The sequence below is a fragment of the Trichechus manatus genome, unplaced genomic scaffold, assembly GCF_000243295.1.
Source record: "Trichechus manatus latirostris isolate Lorelei unplaced genomic scaffold, TriManLat1.0 scaffold00010, whole genome shotgun sequence".
In the NCBI taxonomy this organism is placed as follows: domain Eukaryota; kingdom Metazoa; phylum Chordata; class Mammalia; order Sirenia; family Trichechidae; genus Trichechus; species Trichechus manatus.
The window spans coordinates 30,356,952-30,378,270 of record NW_004443946.1 but is presented as its reverse complement, the minus strand read 5'-3'; the positions used below and the strand labels follow the sequence as shown (position 1 = coordinate 30,378,270).

General features: G+C 50.9%; 1 protein-coding gene across 1 annotated transcript; it reads left to right on the top strand.

Annotated features, from left to right (window-relative positions):
• The first annotated feature begins 38 nt into the window (after positions 1-38).
• ISM2 (isthmin 2) lies at positions 39-18,973 on the top strand. Its single transcript, XM_004371126.1, has 6 exons — positions 39-179; positions 10,452-10,694; positions 14,676-15,048; positions 16,485-16,625; positions 16,890-16,967; positions 18,456-18,973. Exons 1-6 carry the CDS (start codon positions 39-41, stop codon positions 18,971-18,973), a joined length of 1,494 nt encoding a protein of 497 aa, XP_004371183.1.
• Positions 18,974-21,319: the final 2,346 nt, after the last annotated feature.

The following is a 21,319-nucleotide window of genomic DNA, read 5'->3' as shown; positions in this document are numbered from 1 at the left end:
GCGGAGGCGCCGCACAGAGTCGCCTCTGGAGGGAGACGATGCCTCGACTCCTCGGCCGAGGGGGGCTACTCCTTGGCGTGGTGCTGCTGACGGCGCTGCTGACCGCCGGGCGCGGGCTCCCACTGAGGAAGCCGCGAAGCCCCAGACCCCGGCCCAGGAGCCCCGCGAGGCTGGCGGAGGTGAGTCGGGACGCGGGCAGTGGTCGCCCGAGTGACAGGGGCACAGGCAAGCCGGGGCGCCCCGGCACCGAGGAAGAGTCTCTGGCCCCGGCGCGCTGCCGAGCGATGCCAGGTGCGCCGGACCTCCAGGTGCCCTCACTGCCCGCGCGGGGCCTGGACGGGCCGTAGCGGGTCTGCGTGGGGAGAAGTTTCACTTCCATACTGACAGATGTAGGCTGGCACCCGGGAGCAGTCCGCAGCGCGCCTCGGAGCTCGTCGCCCTGAGCAAACCTCTCCTGCATCTGATCTTTCCACGTGCGCACTCGGAGAGGAACACGGCGCTTTGCGGAGTGGGGGGCTGGAGTTTCTGAAGGTTTACCTAAGAGATTCTAACGGTCAAGCGACCCTGTGGGGCAGCCCCTTAATTGAAATCCGCCAAGGATTCGAGCCCTTCAGGTGTAAACTGAGGCAAGGCGAGGTAAGCCAGGTCTCCGACGTTATTAAGTGGGAGTAATCAGGCAGGAACCTTTATATTATTATGTACTTGGAAAAGCAGAAGACGGGGTCCAGCCTGAGGAACCCCCCCATGTAAAGGATATAGTGGGTCACCTTGTGGGTAACCTCTGGGTGGGCGTTGGGGATGTTAGACAGAGGAGTGAGACAGGATAGTGGTTTCAGCCTTGAAAAGAATCCATGGTCTGTCAAAGGCCTGTCACTGGGAGTCAACAGCCCAGCCTGTTTCCCCCTGGATTGCGGTGGACATTCATCCCTATGGGGACGAAGCCAGGGCTGGGCTTATACCAGGGGTGTGCAGGGCCCTGGGTCCTCCCATCTGCCGAACTGTGATGGGAGGAGACCAGAATCATTGCTCCCATTTTCTTGAGGAGTACACTGAGGGGCTCAGAGAGGCTCGGAGTTGTAAGAGCAGAGCTTGGGCCTTACTGTTAGTGCCAAGGCTGCTCATGCACTCGAGAGGAAGAAAGACTCTGGCTGCACTTTACAGTGTCCTGTAGACTAGTGTTTCTCAACCTTTTTTCATTACCATCCCTCGAAGGAGCCTTTTGAGGATGTTGGTGGTTCAGTGGTAGAATTCTTACCTTCCGTGTGGGAGACCTGGGTTCCATTCCCGGCCAATGCACATCACGTGCAGCCACCACCTATCTGTCAGAGGAGGCTTGCGTGTTACTATGATGCTGAACAGGCTTCAGTGGCGCTGTCGGACAAACACAGACTAGGAAGAAAGTCCTGGCCATCTACTTTCTGAAAATTGGCAATATTTCATTATATTGTGCATGGGATCGTCATGAGTTAGGACCAATTCAGTGGCAGCTAACAACAACAACAAAGAGGAGCCTTTTAGACTTTTTTCCCCCTAACTCACCCCTGCAATGAAATTTTAATACCATAGATGTACTGTTTAACCATTTGTGTACTGTGTCCCTTTGGAGTGTCACAAACCATTGTGATATCTATGACTTTTTTGCCCCCCAAGATCCAGTTTTTGCCCCTGTTAAGCATGCATGCTGTAGACCAGGGTTTCTCAATCTGGACACTACTGTCATTCTGGTCTGGATAATTCTTTGCTGTGGAGGCTGTCCTGTGCATTGTAGGATGTTGAGCAGTATCCCTGGCCTCTGCCTACTAGATACCAGGAGCACACCCCTCCACACAGTTGTGACAACCAAAAGTGTCTCCAGACATTTCCAAATGTCCCCTGGGGGGACCCCTTCACCCCACCCTGGCCCTCACCCATACCGCTTCGAGAACCACTGCTATAGACAAATCCAGAGGAACTCAACAGCCTCTGGCCAACCTTACCTTCTAGGTGGAAATGACAGTGGTAATAAAATTAATTAGTGTTGCTTCTAGTTACTCATCATAATTAGTGATTTCTATTGTAATTCTTACCAGTTTGTCTTGTAATTACTTTTAGTAGGTTTGCAAAACCTACCCCCAATGAGACCAGCCTAGAGGATGAGTTATTTCAGAGCCAAAGTCATATCCAGCCCCTGCACAGGTCCTGGCACAGAGCCCTCAAAAACATGTTAAAGCAAATTAGTGCCATGGAGAAAAAACAGAGCTTGGCACCCAGGCTAGGGTTCTGGTCCCAGCAGGTCATTAACTCATGTATGACTCACCTTGGAGGATTTCCTCACATTTAAAATGAGAGGCCAGTTCGTCTACATGATGTAATGCAGCTCTAGCATTTTTCAGTGAGTCTGTGTGATTTGTGTTAAAGCTGTTATACACCAATGGTGTTATTTAAGGAATCATGGTGAGAGACTGCAGATTGCTCTTCTGGGCACTTGGGTGATGTGTCAGAAATAACTGACCATCCCAAACACCTTTAGGAAGAAGCTAAAGAACATAAAACCTCCTGGAGCTACGGGTGTAGGAAGACTGAAGGGAATCGAGCATTCCCTGGGCCTTGCAGAGTCAGAAAATGTTACTTGATGTGATGTCATTTCATTGTCACTGTATTTTGACATGGGCATTGTTTCCATTTTACAGATGAGAAAATCAAGGCACAGAGAAATTAAGCCTTGCTGGGATTGGGAGTCAGGTCTGTCATGATCAGCAGTTATGCTGGAGACCTTATATCCATCTTTTCATGCCATGCCCCAGCCTGCTCATCCTAGGTTTTGAAAACAAACATTAGCATTGTGAAAAAAATGTGCCACCCCGTACGTACTCTGAGTAAGGTTATTGCTGAGTGTCTTAGTTATCTAGTGCTGCTATAACAGAAATACTGCAAGTCGATTGCCTTAACAAAGAGAAATTCATTCTCTCATGGTCTAGGAGGCTAGAAGTCCGAATTCAGGGTGTCAGCTCCAGGGGAAGACTTTCTCTCTCTGTTCGCTCTGGAGGAAGGCCCTTGTCATCAATCTTTCCAGGTCTAGGAGCTTCTCAGCTTAGGGACCCTGGGGTCCAAAGGACACACTGTTCTCCTGGCTCTTGTTTCTTGGTGGTATGCGGTCCCCTCGTCTCTCTGCTCACTTCTCTCTTTTATGTCTCAAAAAAGATTGACTCAAAATACAGCCTAATCCTGTAGACTGAATCCTGCCTCAGTGACGTCACTGCCTCTAATCCTGCCTCATTAACATCATAGAGGTAGGATTTACAACACCTAGGAAAATCACATCAGATCACCAAATGGTGAACAGGCACACAATACTGGGAATCATGGCCTAGCCAAGTTGATACACGTTTTTGGGGGACACAATTCAATCCATGACACTGAGTCTCAGTTTACTCCCACGATAAAGTGGCAGTCAGAGAACCCGTTCTGTCAGATGGAGTGCTGGATGAGAAAGCACTGCATACATGGGTGGCATCATCATTACAAGGGGCCAGGCCAGGCAGCTTGCTGGTGCTGGAAAGGCAACACATGACACAGCCCTGCCTCAGTGCTTCTGTTCTGGTTAGGAAGCTGGAAACTACCCACACAGCCTCTGTGCCCAGCATTTTGTGCTCCTTGTCTTGGTATCCCCATTTATGGGGGAGGCAATGACAGTGGGTCCAATAACTGTCCAAAGGTCATGGAGGTAGTAAGTGGGGAGCAGGATCCAAACCCAACTTTGCTTAATTCTGAGCACTTAACCCTGGCACCCACCACCTCCTGGGTAGGTAAAGGAAGACCTGGGGAAGGGCTTGGGGGTTGATATCACAAGAGTGATGGGGATTTGAATTAGGCGAGAGAAGGACTGAGAGAGGACAGCTCTTTAAGCTGCAAGGAGTGTCCAGGGCTAAGCGTTCCCACAGGGGGCAGAACGGGGGAGTCCACACTGCAGCAGCAGGGATTTAGTTGAGATGGAAGGAAGCGTTTTTGCATCTTCTCTCTTTGTCACTCTAGCTAAAGATTTGTCAATTTTATTGATCTTTCCAGAGAACCAACTTCTGGTTTCTGCTCCGATCTTTGCTATTTCCTTCCTTCTGGTAGCTCTATGATTAGTTTGCTCTTCTTATTCTAGTTCCTCAAGTTATAGAGTTAGGCTATTGATTTGAGATATCTTTCTTTTATAATGTAGGCATTTATTGCTATAAATTTCCCTCTGAGCACCGCCTGGATTCTGGGGTGGCTATATTCATATCAGCCAAGATAGATTTTAAGTCGAAATCTGTTATAAGAGACAAAGAAGAACATTATAAAATGATAAAAGGATCAATTCATCAAGAAGGTATAACCCCCTTGCCGTCAAGTCGATTCTGACTCATGGGGACCCTATAGGACAGAGAAGAATTGCTCCGTAGGGTTTCCAAGGAGCAAGCAGCTGGTGGGAACTGCCAGCCTTTTGGTTAGCAGCCAAGCTCTTAAAAACTGTGCAATTGTAAATACATATGCACCTAACATCAGAGCCCCAGAATCTGTAAAGGAAGAACTTTATGAGGGTGTGGCCTGAGAATGAAGAACTATGTACCGGAGGAAGGAGCCTCCAAGCCTGGGATGGTGTCATGCCAGGTTGTTGTCATTGTCTTTGAGTTGAGCTGGGAGGATTAATCGGCACTACAGTGATGGCCCTGTGATTGTCCAGGCAGTTGCCTGGAAGCAGTGGCTGGATTGCAGGAGGATGTGATGGGTTGAAAGGTCTCTGCTACCAGGAGGCTGGCACCGAGAAGCAGGTATTTTCCTGAAGGTTGACTCTCTTTGGTTGGGTCTTTCTGGCCCATTCAGTGAGTGAGTGTCAGAAGGGAGACTGGACCCAGTTCTGTGTGATGCCAAAGCCTATGCCTTGATGCTCGCCTCCTGCAACTGGTCACCTCTCCGCACCTTGACCATTATTCTCCCTCGAGGCTGTTCTTCTCACTGGTAGAGGTTGGAAGCACTGGAGAGCTGGATGAGGGAGAGAGGGAAGGACAGGAATGGGGGCTGGAGGCTTGGCTGCTCCATGACCCCAGGCAAGTCCCCAACCTCCTGGATCGCAGTCTCCTAATCTCATTCCTCTGCTTTGCACCTCCCAGGGCTATTATGAGGATCAAAGGGAAAGATGGATGTGAAAAGTAGAACATCCTGTTTTAGTATTTTGTTCATTCAACACAACACAGAGTGCCAGACAGTGGACCAAAAGGCATGGCCCCTGCCTGGAGTTAGCAAATCTCAGGGTTACGAGACTCTCCAGCCAGACCACCTGCCTCCATCCCAGTTCTGCTACTCCTAGCTGTGTGACCTCCAGCAAGTTACTTCACCTCTCTGGTCCTTGGTTGACTTATCTGTGAAGTGAGGATGATGTTAGTCCTTACCCATAAGGTCAACACATAAAGGGTGCTCTGCAGGACTAGCTGCATGGTCTGTGGGGCCCAGTGTGGAATGGAAATGCAGAGCCTCTTTTAGAATTTCAAGATGGCAAGAGGAGACCATTTGGCCAAGTGTGGGGCCCTTCTAATCCAGGACCCTGTGCAACTGCATGAGTCACAAGCCCATGAATGAAGCTGACCCTGGTCCTGGAAATAGTGGTACTTGGAGGGTGTGCTCTGTTGATAGTATTCTGGGTACCATGAAGAGCTCTGAAGTCTCCACCAGGTACCAGGGGGTGGAGGAGTTAGAATATTGCATGCCATGAAGGAGGGTAGATGATGGGTGTAATCAGCCCCCTCCCTCTGCCCTTGTCCTTCAGCCTGACTTGGAAGGCAATGCTTTTGAGTTGCAGATCTCCAGCACATCCTGGGGAGCCAAGGTGACTGTGTGTCCAGCCTGGCTCTGTATGGATGGACCTAGGGCTCAGCGGCTGGGGCTGCAGGGAGGGGAGATGCTGCCTGCACCTGGCAGCTGGATTTCATTATCCGGATCAAGTTCATGACCCCTGAGGCACAGAGGAGAAGGGAGAACTGGGGAGCTGTAGGGGGAGCTGGAACAGGTTAGCAGGCAGGCAGGCAGACATGCAGTGAGGGTCTGTGGGCGTCAGGACTCTGTTATGTTAACTGGAAACACGTGGCCCAGGGGCTGCCTGGCCAAGCCTGGGAGGGCACGTGTAGACCTGTGTGTGTGTGAGAGAGAGAGAGAGGGAAGGAGAGAATGAATTATGGTGGGACTATATCCTGGAATGTATTTAGTCTGTATCTGGGCAGTGACACCATCACCCAAAAGAATGGAGTTGTGTATTTGTGCATGTGTGACCTCCTCATGTGAGCTTAACAGCTGGGGGAGATGGTCCTGTCACCTGTGGGATAGGACAGGAGTTCTTCAAGAGGCCAGAGCCTTAAAATTAGCCTCAGAACATCATGGGAATTCACCTGCCTGGAGATTCTGAATCAGTGGTGAGGGGTGGGGGTGGGGGTAGGGATGAGAGATCTTTAGGCCTGAGTAAGGTGTGCAGAGCTAACATAGGATCTGGCCCCTAAGGGTGCTCCTTATCTCACCTCTGTCCCTTCTGAGAATCATCTGTCACCCTCTAGGTAATATTCATTGCATGCTTATCATGTGCAAGGCATGATTCTAACTCAACAACCCTACAAGACAAGGACTGCCATTTCCCTGATTGACAGAGGGAGAAACTAAGGCAGATTGAGTAATCTGCCCAAAGACACACACCCCATAAGTGTACAAGTAGGAATTTGAACCCAGATAATGTGGCCTTGAGCTTGCACTCTTTACCACACATTCAACTGAAAGACATGACGATGAAGGTAGAAGGGCTGGGAATGCAGAAGGTGGTCACCCGTGAGGGGTTCTTGTCATGATTGTATGTCCATGCATGTGTGTGTGCACAGACACGTGGGCGTTGAGACCTGGCAGAGCTGAGTTTGAATCCTAGCCCAGTTACGTGTCACCTTTGAGACCTTACATAAGTCCTTCTTACCCTCCCTGAGCCTCCAAAGATTTATCTTTAACATAGAGATAGCCACACTCACCCCTCAGCATTGCCAGCATTCATTTATTCATTCAGCAGTGATTTATTGAGCTTCTACAATGCACCAGGCACTGTAATTGGCACAGCAGATATAACATGAACAAAGCAGACAAAAATCCCTGCCTGCGTGGAGCTTACATCCTAGTTGGAGTGAGTGGCAGAGGTAGGTGAGGAGCCCAGCCCAGGCCTGGTAACGATGATGTGCTTAGAGGTTAGTTATAGGTTGTGGCTCTGGATGCTCTGTCCATGTCCCTTCAGTCTGCATGTGGATTTTGTATTACTGTATTTTTATGCAAATAACACACGCGTTATACATTTTTTTGCCAACCGTGCACCCCCCCTTGCTATTTTCATAAGCGTATTATTTGCGAAAAAATATGGTAGTTTTCTACAGCTGCCATAACAAAGTGCAAACTGGGTGGCTTTAAACAACAGGAATTTATTCTCTCTGGAGGCCAGAAGTCCGAATTCAGGGTCTCGGCAGAGCCATGCTCCCTCTGAAGTCTCTAGGGGAAGATCCTCTCATATATCTTCCAGCTTCTGGTAGCCCCAGGCATTCCTTGGCTTGTGGCAGCATCATTCCAGTCTCTGCCTCTGTCTTCGCATGGCCATCTTCCCTGTGTGTGCCTCTGTTTCTTCTCCTTTTTAATAAGGACACCAGTCATATTGGTTTAGGGTCCACCCTACGCCGGTATGACCTCATGTTAACTGGTAACATCTTCAAAAACCTTATTTCCAACCAAAGGGTCAGACAGCATCCCTGGCCTCTCCTACTAGATGCCAGTAACACCCCTACCTCCAGTTGTGACAACCACAGATGTCTCCAGACATTGCCAAATGTCTCCAGTTGAGAACGCTGCTCTGGAACCACTGCTGAACCCTTGCACCACCTGCCATAGTTAGGCCTAGATGCCACAAGGTTCGGCCACCCAGATCAGCCAGAAAGCCTGCAGGACCCTGAACGCCTGCCACTCCCCAAGGCTGCCTGTCTCTGTGCCCCAGAGGCTGTAGACAGAGTGGAACTGTTGAGCAGTCCCAGGGACAGTCAGGCCCCCAGTGGAATCGTAGGTGGGAGCTCCCAGGAAGACAGCATCAGGGGTGCTCCAGGGCCTTTGGATTGGTCAGTGAAGAATTGAGTTGTTCCATTACTCACCATTGCTCTTTCCAGCCTTCTATCTTTGCCGCCTAGACCAGAGCACTTTCACTCAGAGAGTGACTCGGGGTCCATCTGAGATGGGTCTACAGTGGCCCTGCAACCAGGTATTTCGTGCAGGGAGGCTTGGAGCCAAGCATCTGGGGGAGATTGAGGGGAGACAGAATATTCTGAATCTCTTTTCCAGCCTCCCAAGGAAGAGAATAAGTGAGAGCAAGAAACGAGACTGATTAAGGCCCTTGTTTGTGACAGGGACTCTCTCAGTCCTCTGATGTGTAGTGCTTGTCACATGATGGTTAAGAGCATGGGCTCTGGCCCAAGCTACCTGGTTCAGATCCTGGCTCTACCACTAATTCTGTGTGACCTCAGGTGCGTTCCTTGACCTCTCTATGCCTTAACTTCCATTATCTGTAAAATGGGGGTAATAGCTAGCACCTACATTAGGGTTGTTATGAAGATTGAGAAAGTGATTGTCAAGTGTTTAGAATATTGCCCAGCACACAGTAAATGCTATGGAAGTCTTTGATAAATAAAATTCTAACAGTCCTTCCAGATAGGAATTACTATCCCTATTCTGCAGGTGAGGAAATCATTAAGTTGAATGAGCTAGTAAGAGGCAGAGCTGGGATTTGAACCCAAGATTATCTGACTTTCCAGAACCCATGCTTTTCTGGCCATACCACACTGCCCCAAGGTAGGAGACATGAGCTGGGGTCAAGGCTGTGGCCTGAGTGGGGCAGGAGCAACAGGCCCTGGGTCTCTGGGGCACATAAGGTAGCCCTGGAAGGTACTCTTTCTGCCCTGGGGTAGAGACCTGGATCATGGCTGCAACCTGGAGGGAAGTCAACAGCTGCTGTGCTCCAGCGCCCCACTGCCCCCATCCCGCCCTGCTCTGGCTGTTAGACCTGCTGTCTGAGCAGGTGACCACTGGAGCAGGAGTCAGAGACAACCAAATCTAACTTTCACTCACTGTCTGGGCTGGAGCAAGGATGACCGCAGTGTGGAACCATGCACAGTGGCTGGTGGAGGGAAAGAACTGACAGACCAACAGCCTGGAGCAGGAAAGGGGCCAGGCCCCAGGTGGGCAAGAGGAGGAAGGTAACTACGGTGGCTTGGGCAGGGCCAGGTGACAGGGGATCATGCTACGGGAATGGCCCAGGCCAGTCACCCACGCCCCTGTAGGACCAGGCCCATCTTGGGACCTTTCTGCCCTGGCTTGTAAGGTCCCCTTGGGGGATTCTGATGCAGGTAGTCTGCAAACTGGCGTTTTGGAAGCACTGCCTTAAACAACTCACCTCCCTTCTCTGAGCCTCAGTTTCTTCACCTGTAAAATGAGGATGTTGGACTGTATTTCTTCTATGTGTAGAAATCCTCCTATGTATGTCTAAAATCAGATTGCTACACATAGATGGGCCTGGTCCTACAGGGGAGTGGGTGACAGGCCTGAGCCATTCCCCTAGCATGATGTTGGCATCATTTGTCAAAGCACTTTGTGGACGCAGGACACTGTCTGACTGACTGCACCCTCCCTCAGCCTCTGCGGGTGTTAAAGCAGGCAGTGTTTGGATTTCTCTATGTACAAGGTCATGGGAGGCTTAAGTCACAGGGTGAGTTTATGAGCCGGGTCAGACCCTGGGCTCCCAAATCTCCCCTGTCTTAGTTATTTAGTGCTGCTATAACAGAAATACCACAAGTGGATGGCTTTAACAAACAGAAATTTATTCTCTCGCAGTCTAGGAGGCTAGAAGTCTGAATTCAGGGCACCAGTTCCTGGGGAAGCCTTTCTCTCTGTGTCAGCTCTAGGGGAAGGTCCTTGTCATCAATCTTCACCTGGTCTAGGAGCTTCTCAGCACAGAGACCCTGGGTCCAAAGGACATGCTCTGCTCCCTGTGCTTCTTTCTTGGTGGTATGAGGAGGTCCCTCTCTGCTCACTTCTCTCTATCCTTTCATCTCTTATAAGATAAAAGGTGATGCAGGCCACACCCCAGGGAAATTATCCTTACATCAGATCAGGGCCTGATCTGAGTAAGGGTGTTGCATCCCACCCTAATCCTTTTTAATTTAACCTAATCTTGCCTCATTAACACAGGCAGAGATTAGGATTTACAACACATAGGAATATTAGATCACAAAATGGAGGACAACCACAATACTGGGAATCATGGCCTAGCCAAGCTGACACATATTTTGGGAACACACAATTCAATCTATGACACCCCCTGGCCACCTTTTCAGGGTCCATGTGGGGTGAGCTCTGACCTCAGTCACCCTTCCTTCCTGCTTTCTCTCCTTCAGGTCTCAGCCTCCCTAGATTCCAGGCCTCTCAAGGAAGAGGAAGAGACCCCACTCCTCCCTCGAGCCCACGTCCAGGCAGTGTCTCGCCGACACAGGCGCCAGACCCTTGCTGAGTCAGGCTCCCTAACCCCAGACGAGGCTGCCCCTCCTGGGACCCTGGAGGACACCCCCTTGCTGCTGGAGCTGCAGAAGCTGCTGGGATTGGCCAGTACAGACTTGAGCACCCCAAACCCTAACATCCAGGTGAGAGCTACAGAAGGGCCATAGATCTTTGGCCCAGAGGACACCTAGGGAAGGGCTGAGCTGAATGGCACAACTCTAAGGTCAGGCTACCAGCCAGGCCCCCATCCTGTGTTCCTTGGAGGGCAGGGGTTCCTGTGTGTGGTCAGACAGTTTGACCCCTGTGCCCTCCCTATGGTGTAGTGAGGGGAGTACCTGCTCTTCTTCTACTTTCTAGCTGTGGGACTATCTTAGGCTGGATTCTCTAGAGAAGCAAAACCACTAAAGCATATAAATGTGTATGTATAGTGAGATTTATATCAAGGAAACAGCTCACATGACTGTAAAGGCTAGAATGTTCCAAGTCCGTGGATCAGGGTAGAGGCCTCTCCCAAGTCACACAGCCACAGAAGCTGGCGAGCCTGGTCAGAGAGCAGGGCTCCCACTCACACGCTGTGCAGGTTGACGAATTCCAAGATCAGCAGGCAAGCCCACAAGGTTTCTCCTGATTCACATAGCTGCAGGGGCTGGCGAACTCAAGATCAACAGGTCAGAGAGCAGGTCTCCGCTCATAGGCTGTGAAGATTGATGAATCCCAAGTTTGGCAGATAAGCTGACAGCTCAAGTCCCAAGAACTGGAGATGAAATGACAGGAGGCAGCCGCAGGATCCAGAGTGAGCAAAAAGCCAGAACATCTGCTTATATTCAGATGCAGGCCACACCCCCAAGGAGACTTCCTTTCATCTGATTGGCTACTCACAGTATATTCAGTCATGGGAGTGATCACATTAAAACACTGAGAATCATGGTCCAGCCAATCTGACACACAATCTTAACCATCACAGGAACCGTAGGCAAGACACTTGGCTTCTCTGAGCCTCTGCTTCCTAGACTGGAGCAAGGGGCCCATAGCACCAGCCTGCCGAGCTGCTGTGAGCTGCAGGGGTTCTGAGAATATGACAAGGCCTTGAGGGAAAGCCTGAAGGTGGGATCCCCGCCCAGGCCCAGCTCCTTACTGCAGGCCCATGAAGAAGGAGCTGAATGCACACTGCAGTGTGACTGCCCACCAGAAGGGCTTTTAGCAGAGGAAACTAGGGGGGCCAGGTGAAATTCCAGTGTACACACCCCATTGCCGGTCCTGAATCCCTAATGATAATAATGCTGCATTTTTGTATAGCATCTACAGTTTACAAAGCACTTTCACCAAAAGAGAAAAAACAGAAGACTGAAAGTACAGAACATGAAATCCTAAAATTGCTTAAAAATGTACGTGTATATGTCATTGTTGTGGTGTGCCGTCGAGCAGATTCTGACTCATAGCACCTTCTAGGATAGAGTAGAATTGCCCCCATAGGGTTTCCAAGGCTATAATCTCTTTTTTCTTTTTGGTGAGGGGGGACATTTCATTGTGCTTTAGGTGACAGTTTACATAGCAAATTAGTTTTCCAATCAATGATTCTTACACAAATTGGTCCCTGACATTGGTTGCAGTCCCCACAATGAGTCAGCGCTCTCCCCACTTCCTCCCTGGGTTCCCTGTTTCCACTAGTCCGGTTTCCCCATTCCTTCTTATCTTTGGTTTTAGCTAAATGTTGTCCTTTTAGTCTCATATAGTTGATTGTTCTAAGGAGCACATTCTTCACGGGTGTTATTGTTTATTTTATAGCCCTGTCTATTATTTGGCTGAAAGGTGGCCTCCAGGAATTTCAAGTTAGAAGCTTGTCTTAGGGCAGTAGTCTTGGGGGTTCCTTCAGTGTCTTCCAGACCAGTAAGTCTGATCTTTTTTTTTTCTTTTTTATTTGAATTTGAATTTTGTTCTTTACTTTTTACCCATTCTAACCAGGAACTTCTATTGTGATTCCGGTCAGAGTGGTCGGTGGTGGTAGCTGGCCACCATCCAGTTCTTCTGGTATCAGATTAGAGGAGGCTGTGGTTCATGTGGGCCAATAGTCCTTGGGACTAATTGCTTCCTGAGTCTTCGGTTTTCTTCATTCTCCTTTACTCACGGTGGGAAGAGACCAATAGTTGCTTCTTAGATGGCTACTCACAAACGTTTAAGACCCCAGACACTACTCACCATGCTAGGATATAGAATATTATCTTTATAAACTGCCAGGTAACCAAGATGTCCCCCAGTACTGTGGTCCTTAGACAAGGCTGTAATCTTTATGGAAGCAGATTGCCACTTAACTTTTGGTTAGCAGCAGAGCACTTAACCACTGCATCACCAGGGCTCCTTCATGTGTGTATGTGTATGTGTGTATGTTGTTGTTGTTAGGTGCTGTCGAGTCAGTTCCAACTCATAGCGACCCTGTGTACAAAAGAATGAAACACTGCCCAGTCCTGCACCATCCTCGCAATTGTTGTTATGTTTGAGCCCATTGTTGCAGCCACTGTGTCAATCCATCTTGTTGAAGGTCTTCGCCTTTTTCGCTGACCCTCCAGTTTACCAAGTATGATCTCCTTCTCCAGGGACTGATCCCTCCTGATAACATGTCCAAAGTACATTAATAATTGGAACGTGGAATGTACATAGGTGTGTATAGGTACATAAACATATACATATAAATATATGAGTGCATACATGTGTATGTGTGTGTGTATATATACATTTATACTACATATAAATGAGTACATGTATATGTGTGTACATCCACACACACACATACACACACATACACAAACACAAAGTGGAAGATTAATCACCAAAATGTTACCTGTTGGTGATGGAATTGTAGGTGGTTTTCATGTTCTTTATAGTTGTTTTTTTCTGAAATTTTGTACAATGACCTCATTACTTTTTAACAGCCCAAAATAATAAATGCTTTTAAAGTTCACCTTCACATAAGTAGAGACCTTCTTGGTTAAGAGCTTGGCTGCTAACCAAAAGGTCAGCAGTTTGAATCCACCAGCTGCTCCTTGGACACTCTATAGAGAAGTTCTACTCTGTCCTATAGGAGCACTATGAGTTGGAATTGACTCAGTGGCAACGGTTTTTTTTTTTTTTTTTGGTTCACATAAGTGATTTGATTTGATTTATTCACCATCTATAAATGTGGTGAAAGAGTTCCTCTCTAGAGCTCCTGTAGCTATTTGAAATCTGGTGGTGCAGTGGTTAAGTGCTCGGCTGCTAACTGAAAGGTCAGAGGTTGGAACTCACCAGCTGCTCTGCAGGAGAAAGATGTGGCACAGTCTGCTTCTGTAAAGATTTACAGCCTTGGAAACCGTATGGGGCAATTCTTTTCTGTCATATAGCATCCTCCATGAGTCAGAATCAACCTGACGGCAGGGTTTAGCTTTCATTTTCCCGCTTCACAGATGAGGAAATGGAGGCTCAGAGCTGCTTCGTGGCTCCCTAAGGCAGAGCAGCCCGCCTGCTGGTGGAGCCAGAATTCCAAGCTAGCTTCTTCCCCTCCCAAGTGCCTTCTCTTAAACCCTGGCTGCAGGTTAGAACCACCGTGCCCAGCCCCACCCAGGCCAGTTAAATCCATATCTAGGGTGAGGTGTGGGAGTCAGGACTGGTTCAAAGTGCACCTTCAGGTGATTCTAATGCACAGTCAAGCCTTAAGCTATGACCCCATGTCCTCTGGAAGCAGGGCTTAGAACTAGTTTGTTTTGGTTCGAGCCTCTGCTGAGAATTTGCATTTCTAACAATTTCCCATGCGATGCTAATGCTGCTGGTTAGGGACCAATTCTGAGAACCACTAGTTGAACAGTGGTTCTTCAGATTTATCATACAGAAGAACACCTGGGGATCTTGTTAAGCTGTAGATTGTGATTCAGTATATCTGGGGTGGAAATGTAAATTCTCAGGAGGGGTTCGAACCAGAAGGAGCGGGTTCAAAGCCCTGTCTGGAAGGCCAGGTAGATTAGCCAAGAGAAGACAGCTGGTTTGGAGCCAAGGGCTGCAGCTCTTTGCCCCTGCTGCCATCCCTTGTCTCCCTTCTCCAGGGTCCAACTCTGAGCCCTCCCTCACTGGCCAGCCTGGCCTCTGTCCCCCTGCAGGTGACCATTGAGGTGGTGGAGGACCCCCAAGCCGAGGTGGAGATGGACCTGTTGGCAGAGCCTAGCAACCGCTGGCCCCAGGGCACCCCTAGCTGGCTGCCCACCAAGGAGCTCTTCTGGCCCCTCTTCTGGGGCTACCTGGAGGGCGAGGAGGGGGGGACCCGTCTCAAGGACAGAGCTGCAGAGGAGGAGGAAGAAGAGAAGGAGGAGGATTACCATGCAGAGTACAGCGAGGGCGAGGACCAGGAGGGCACCGATGAGGAAGATGACGATGAGGATGAGGAGGAGCCTGGGTTCAGTGGGGCTGCAGGCGGCTGGGACCAGGGCTGGCTGGCCCTGGGGGACTGGGCCTTCAAGGAGACCAACAGCTATGGTGAGCGCCCCCATCTTGGCATCCCTGGGCTGCTGCCCCTTGAGATCCTGAATAGAAATGGGGATGAGGGAGAGGGCTGAGGGCTTTCCAGGCAGGGGCAGCCAGGGAAGTTAGGAGTACGAGCTTAGGCCCTGTACAAACATCATCATCATCAGAATAGTAACAATACCAACTGCATGCAAAATTTGTTTTTTTTTTTTAAAACAACATTTGACTCTCACAACAGCACTGAGATCCCCTAGGCCAAACAGACACTTGTTAACATTATATATATTCATATCTGTTCTTTTCCAACAAATAGAGAAATATAAATCCCACCACTCATAACTGACCTCGAGACTGTGGGTTTGAATCTTGGCTCTGTCACTTACCAGCTGAGTGACCCTGGGCAAGTTACTTACCCTCTCTGTGCTTCAGTTCCTTCCTCTATAAAATGGGTAATGGTATAACCCTTACTTCGTAGGGTGGTAGGGAGTATTAAATGAGTTAATATATGTAAAGTGCTGGCATGTAGTAAAAATACTATGTAAGTTTTGGCTATTTTTCTTATTTTTATTAGAAAACAACATAACAGCATAGACTGTTCAGAAAACAAAATATCACCCAAACCTGCCAGTCCCCCATGATGACGATTTTTGTTTTTGCATTCTGTGGTTCAGGTTTTCGCTGTTACAGACATGTTTCATACACAGTTGTAGCCATTTGCCCTGGAGCCTCCTCACTGGACTGAGGTGCCTGTGCTTAAGACTAAGTCGTGGGGGGCTTTTCCCCATTCACCAAAAAAATGTCAGCTAACAGTTTTCATGACTTTAAGCTTTTCTCCCATTTGTGTTCCTTAAACTCTTGGTGCTGGCTGCTCTGGCCTGCTGGGAAGTGAGGAGAGTACCGACTATGTTGGTATTTCTGGGGGATAGCACAATGAGCAGTGGGTCTCGGGCTCTGTACAGCCAGAACACTTTGGGTGCCCGGTCCCTCAGATAGGGAGTGGGCCCCTGCTGTGGGTCAGGGATGTTCCTTAATACTCCCAGTGTCAAGGAAGTATTGCCAGCCTTGGTTTTGATTGGCATCAAAAACTATAGCTCAGAGAGGTAGGGGGTCTTGCCCAAAGTCACACCAACAGTGGTCAGGCCACATGTGGACCCTGCTGGCTTCCAGCCTCAGATACCTGTTCTTCATTGCTGTGTTGGCACAGAGCTGGCGGCTGGGGGTTATGCTGTCTCTGTAGGGCCACCTTGTACATTTGCACAGGTTGTTCACTGCACAAAGGTACCCAGCTTGGGTGGGTGGGGGCTGAAATCCAGCCCATGCTTCATTCACCAGGCTGGGCGCCGTGGCATGGGCTGTCTTCTCCCGAGGCTGGGGTGCCACCTTTGAATTTGCACAAATGCGTCCTGTGGACTGTGCTCACTCATGCCCGGCTCCCTGCCTCAACCCAGACTATGAGCCTCAAGAGGAGTGGAGCCCCTGGTCCCCCTGCAGTGGGAGCTGCAGCAGTGGCAGCCAGCGGAGGACTCGGCCCTGTGGCTACACCTGCACTGCCACCGAGTCCCGGGCCTGCGACCTGCCCCCCTGTCCTGGTGAGACGAGCCCCAGCCTCTGCATAGGGAGTGGCTTGTGTGGCTGAGACTCTTGGCTTGGTCCACTGGGAACTGGGCGTCCGAGGCTTGTGCAAGGGGTGGGCTTGGGAGAGGGCATGCAGGAAGCTCACCAACATAGTGGTCCTGCCTCATCTCAGGCCTGTCCCAGATGCTGTGGGCACCAAGAGTGAGGGCTGGGCTTCCCCATCAGGAGCACAGAGGTGCCCTGGGGTGCCACCAGCCCAGCCTCTTCTCTTCCCAAAGGCGCCAAGGACACATTGAGCATCCCCAGTGAGGGGTGGCAGCCCCTGGTCCACAACGCTACAGATGTGCTTAGCCCAGGTGAGTTGGGGGCTAGGCACTGACTGGGTGGTGTGGGGAGACCCCTGTTGGGAGGGTGGAGCTTTACTGCACGGGCAGGAACCTTGCCTCCATCCATGTGAGGCAGGGAGTACATGTTCCAGCTGGAAGCTTTGCCTCTCCAGCAAGGGGGCTCTGGCACTTATGACCCTCTTTAGCCAGGCCCACTGGCCTTTCCCATATTCCTACTGGGAGCCACAGAGCTTGGAGGTCATCAGGTGGGGCGGACCCTTCCAGCAGGCTGGATGGGCAGGAGACATTCTGGCTTTCACTCTCTGGTCACTGTTTGGAGGCTTCTGGCCAGGCTCTGTCTGGGGAAGGGGAGGCAGTGCTGTCTGTCAGAAGCAGGCTGTCTGTCAGAAGCAGGTCTGGAACTCCAGGAGTGCTACTTCCAGGCATCTTGGGGCATGCCAGGCTTTCACCAACACACTCTCAAGTTATTGTCTCTTGGTCTCATCCGCACTCTGAGGAAGGCAGGCAGCTGCTGGTAGCCCCACCTTGCGGGTGAGGTCCATGCTTACTGAGCCCGTGCAGGCACCCGGCACTGCTGGGGCTCAGGATTTCCAGAAGACCAAGGTCTGGTACCTGCCCTCATGGAGCTCAGCTCTTATAGGGAGAGGCACACAGAACTCACTTGAGCACTGCACTGAGAAGTGTGTCCAAAAGGTCTGGGAGCAAAGAGGAAGTAGTGAGCTGTTCTCTGTGGCCAGAGTCAGAGGCCACATTTCCCAAGGTAGAGAGCGAGGAGGAGGGCAGTGTGGAGAGGGCCGCTACAGGAGGCCCAGAGGGCAGAGTGACTTGCCCAAGGTCATAGGGCCTGAGAGAGGCAGAGTTGAGAATGAGCATGGGCCAGTGGTTAAAATGCTGCAACACTTCCTTCTCAGTTGGTTAAAAATTGCTGCTCACCAACCACCCCAGCTCCTTCCCCAAGATCCCAGGATCTTTCCCACCATCCATCACTTAGGTAGGAGGGAGGAAGGAAGGCAGAATCAGTGTTTAGGGGGCACTGAGTTTCTGCTAATGGTGGTGGAACCATTTGGAGAAGGATAGAGGTGATGGTCACACCACATGATGAACACAGTCACTGAATTGTGTATGGAAAAATTATTGAACTGGCAAATGTTATATATATATTTACCACAATAAAAAATAATTTAAAAAGAACAAACAGAAAAGGTAACACCTGGCACAGCAGAAGGCCTCCAGGCCCTGCCCCTTGGCCAGCGTCCGTTCTGAGCCATGGCCTCTTGCTTCAGCTTGTGTGGTAGCCATTATCGGTCAGCAGCGGAGGCCACGGCAGATTGTCTCCACTCTGATGTGGCTCCCTGACTCCTGCCCTCAAATTTACCCAAATTTACATCAGGTGAGGCCTGAGTTTTCTCTGTGCATTGCCCCAGGATCAGGCCCCATCCCCCACTTCACCAAGGGACTGACTGGCTCCTCTCCAACCCCCTTCCCTGCTCTCTTTAGATGTGGACAGCTGTGAGAAGTGGCTGAACTGCAAGAGTGACTTCCTAGCCAAGTACCTGAGCCAGGTGCTGCGGGATCTGCCCAGCTGCCCGTGTGCGTACCCGCTGGAGGCCGTGTACAGCGCTGTGAGCCTGCAGGATGAGCACCAGGGCCGCAGCTTCCGGTGGAGGGACGCCAGTGGGCCACGTGAGCGCCTGGACGTGTACCAGCCCATGGCACGCTTCTGCCTGCGCTCCCTGCTGTCTGGGGAGAGCAGTACCCTGGCCGCCCAGCATTGCTGCTATGACGAGGGCAGCCGGCTGCTGACCCGTGGCAAGGGCGCCGGCACACCTGACCTTGTCAGCACCGACTTCTCCCCTGAGCTGCACTTCAAGGTGGACACGCTGCCCTGGATCCTGTGTAAGGGGGACTGGAGCCGCTACCACGCTGTGCGGCCCCCCAACAATGGGCGGGCCTGCGCCGACAACCCCCCTGAGGAGGAGTACCTGGCTCAGTTGCAGGAGGCCAAGGAGTACTAATGAGGGGGCTGCTGGCCAAGACTGCAGGGAGGTGGCCAGTGGCTTCTGCGCCAGAGAACTTTCTTTGTAGCCTTGTCACAGCTGCCCCTGCCCAGACTGGGTGAGTGCAGGAACTTGCATCGCCTGAGGTCTGTTCTGCTGCATCGTGCCCTCTGCCTGTGAACCCGAGACAGGTCAGCTGTGTCAGGTGCTGGTGTGGGGTTGGGGAGAAGGTTGAAGGGTGTTCAGGCCTGAGGTCCCTGGAGGTGCAGTGGAAATCCGTGTCCATGTGTGGGTCTGTGTGTGAGCCTCCCTCTCCTACCTGCTGGGAGGAGCTGGCCCAGCCTGGCCGCTCATGTTCCTCCCTCTCCCTGAGCTGCGCTCTTTGGCCCTGGCTCTGCACACAGGTGTGAGCCCATCTCTTCAGGCACATCCCCAGGACCTCACGGAGTGGCTGGTAATCATTCAGACCCCACCCCTAATGGCTAGCTGAGGAAGGGCATGAGGGAGACCACAGAAGGGCTGGTCTTTCATCCCACCCACAGCTGCCCTTTGCCAGGCTGACACTAGCCCTGGTTATGACCGCCCCTTGTCTCAGGGTGCACGTACCTCACTTGCCCTGTTGCCCCATCCCCAGGAGCCTGCCCAGGATAGAGGGCCAGTGGTGCTGTGAGCCATGCACAGGAGGGTGACCCTTAGCTCCGAGCTGCCTTTCTGGTGGACACCACTTGAGGTTGGGGCTGAAGGCCATCAGTGGGCCTAAGATGACAGACAGGCCAAGGCAGCTGGGGCAAGGCAGGTTCCAGGCAGGGACTGGGTCACCTAATTCTGGTCCCTTTGTCCAGCCCTCCTCTGTTCTGCCCAGGTTGTCGGAATAGGGGGGTGGAAGCTGGCAGTGTCCCCAAGTTGGGGAGTGGCAGCTTGTCACAGCAGCCGGGCTTGGGGTGGGCTCAGAATGATGTATCACGTGTCTGTGGGGTGCTGGTAAACCGGCTCTCAGGGGAAAATAATGAGCCTTGATTTTTAGCATTTGGCAATTTCCATGGTGTAAATACTCCCACTACAGCCCATTTCAAGCTCCAATCATGATGTCACTGGATGCACTGAACTCTGAGTTGGGAAGAGATGCATGTAACCAACTCTTCCAGCACACCTTGTGCCTCTCCCCTGCTTCCCCTCGCTCCCCAAATCACACTTCCTCCCCTTCTGTGGGGTTGAAATGTTGAGGTCCCAACTGCCCCTCTTCACAAAAGCCTCCAGAAGGCAGGGGACTGCAGTCCTAGCCCCTAGACAGCTGCCCTGAAGCACTGTGGGATCCTCACGATAAAGCACTTTATTTTAAAATTCATCTGATGAAGCTGTGGGCACTGGCGGGGCATGGGAGTGTCGGCAGCCTTTGCTTACAGCCCAAGCCAAGCTCACGTGGGTTGTGTTTCTACCTACCTAACCCGTGTTGTTGTTAGTTGCCGTCGATACAGACTCATGGCAACCCCATGTGTGGAGTAGAACTGTGCTCCATAGGGCCACAGCCTTGAAAACCTAACCCATAGTTGAGTTTTCTTCTTTTCCTGAACCAGCTGGGCAGGCAGAGATCCCGAGATTCAGGGGTAAACCTCAGCCATCCCTATTCGCGCTTGTAAAGGATTTGCCGAGGAGACGAGGTGGAGCTGGCTGGTCTTCAGAAGCACATTTGCTCGTAAGCTTTGTACAGAGAGGTCAACTGCGTTTAAGTGGCCCCACTTCCCCAAGTAACCTGCTGCAGGGGGACCTCACGCAGAATTGCCCAAAGGACTACGCCTGTGAGATGACAGAGGTGGACCTATACCTTACCTTGGTCAGTAGCCTTAATGGATACTCCACTGTCACTCCTGGCATTTGGGGAAGGACAAAGACATGTCAGGAAGTAGAGTGAGGGAAGGTGTGTCCTTCAGGGCTGTCCAGAGCTGCCCCCTGGAGATGTCCTCCTTCGATTACCATCACACCCAGGGACAAGTTTATTGGTCGGGTCCCAGACCACAGTCTAAAAATACTTTGGTGCAAGTGGAATATCACAGGGTCAGGGAAGGCAGGATCTGAGGCCACCAGATGAGAGCCAGTTCACTCCCTTTCTCTCATCTGGGGAATTCAACAAGATTAGCCCAGGCACGTTTTAATTATTTTTAGAAGCAGCTTTTTTTTTTTTTTTTAAAATAAAAAGATATCTCAGAGTCTATTTTCACAGAAACTAATTCCTCTCCTTTCTAGTATTACTTACCTTGGCACTTAAACACACTGTCTAAATTTAATCCATACCTAACGGTTGTCTATTACCCAAACTGAGTTTAGCTAGCCCCACTTTTAATCTGTAATCTAAGTGACACACTAAAT

What these genes read in the sequence shown, in the direction of transcription:
- ISM2 (XM_004371126.1), top strand. Translation starts at nt 39, where the DNA reads ATGCCTCGACTCCTCGGCCGAGGGGGGCTACTCCTTGGCGTGGTGCTG. An exon ending in GCCCCGCGAGGCTGGCGGAG is followed by an intron (nt 180 to 10,451) that starts GTGAGTCGGGAC and finishes TCTCTCCTTCAG; the next exon opens with GTCTCAGCCTCCCTAGATTC. An exon ending in CAAGGAGACCAACAGCTATG is followed by an intron (nt 15,049 to 16,484) that starts GTGAGCGCCCCC and finishes GCCTCAACCCAG; the next exon opens with ACTATGAGCCTCAAGAGGAG.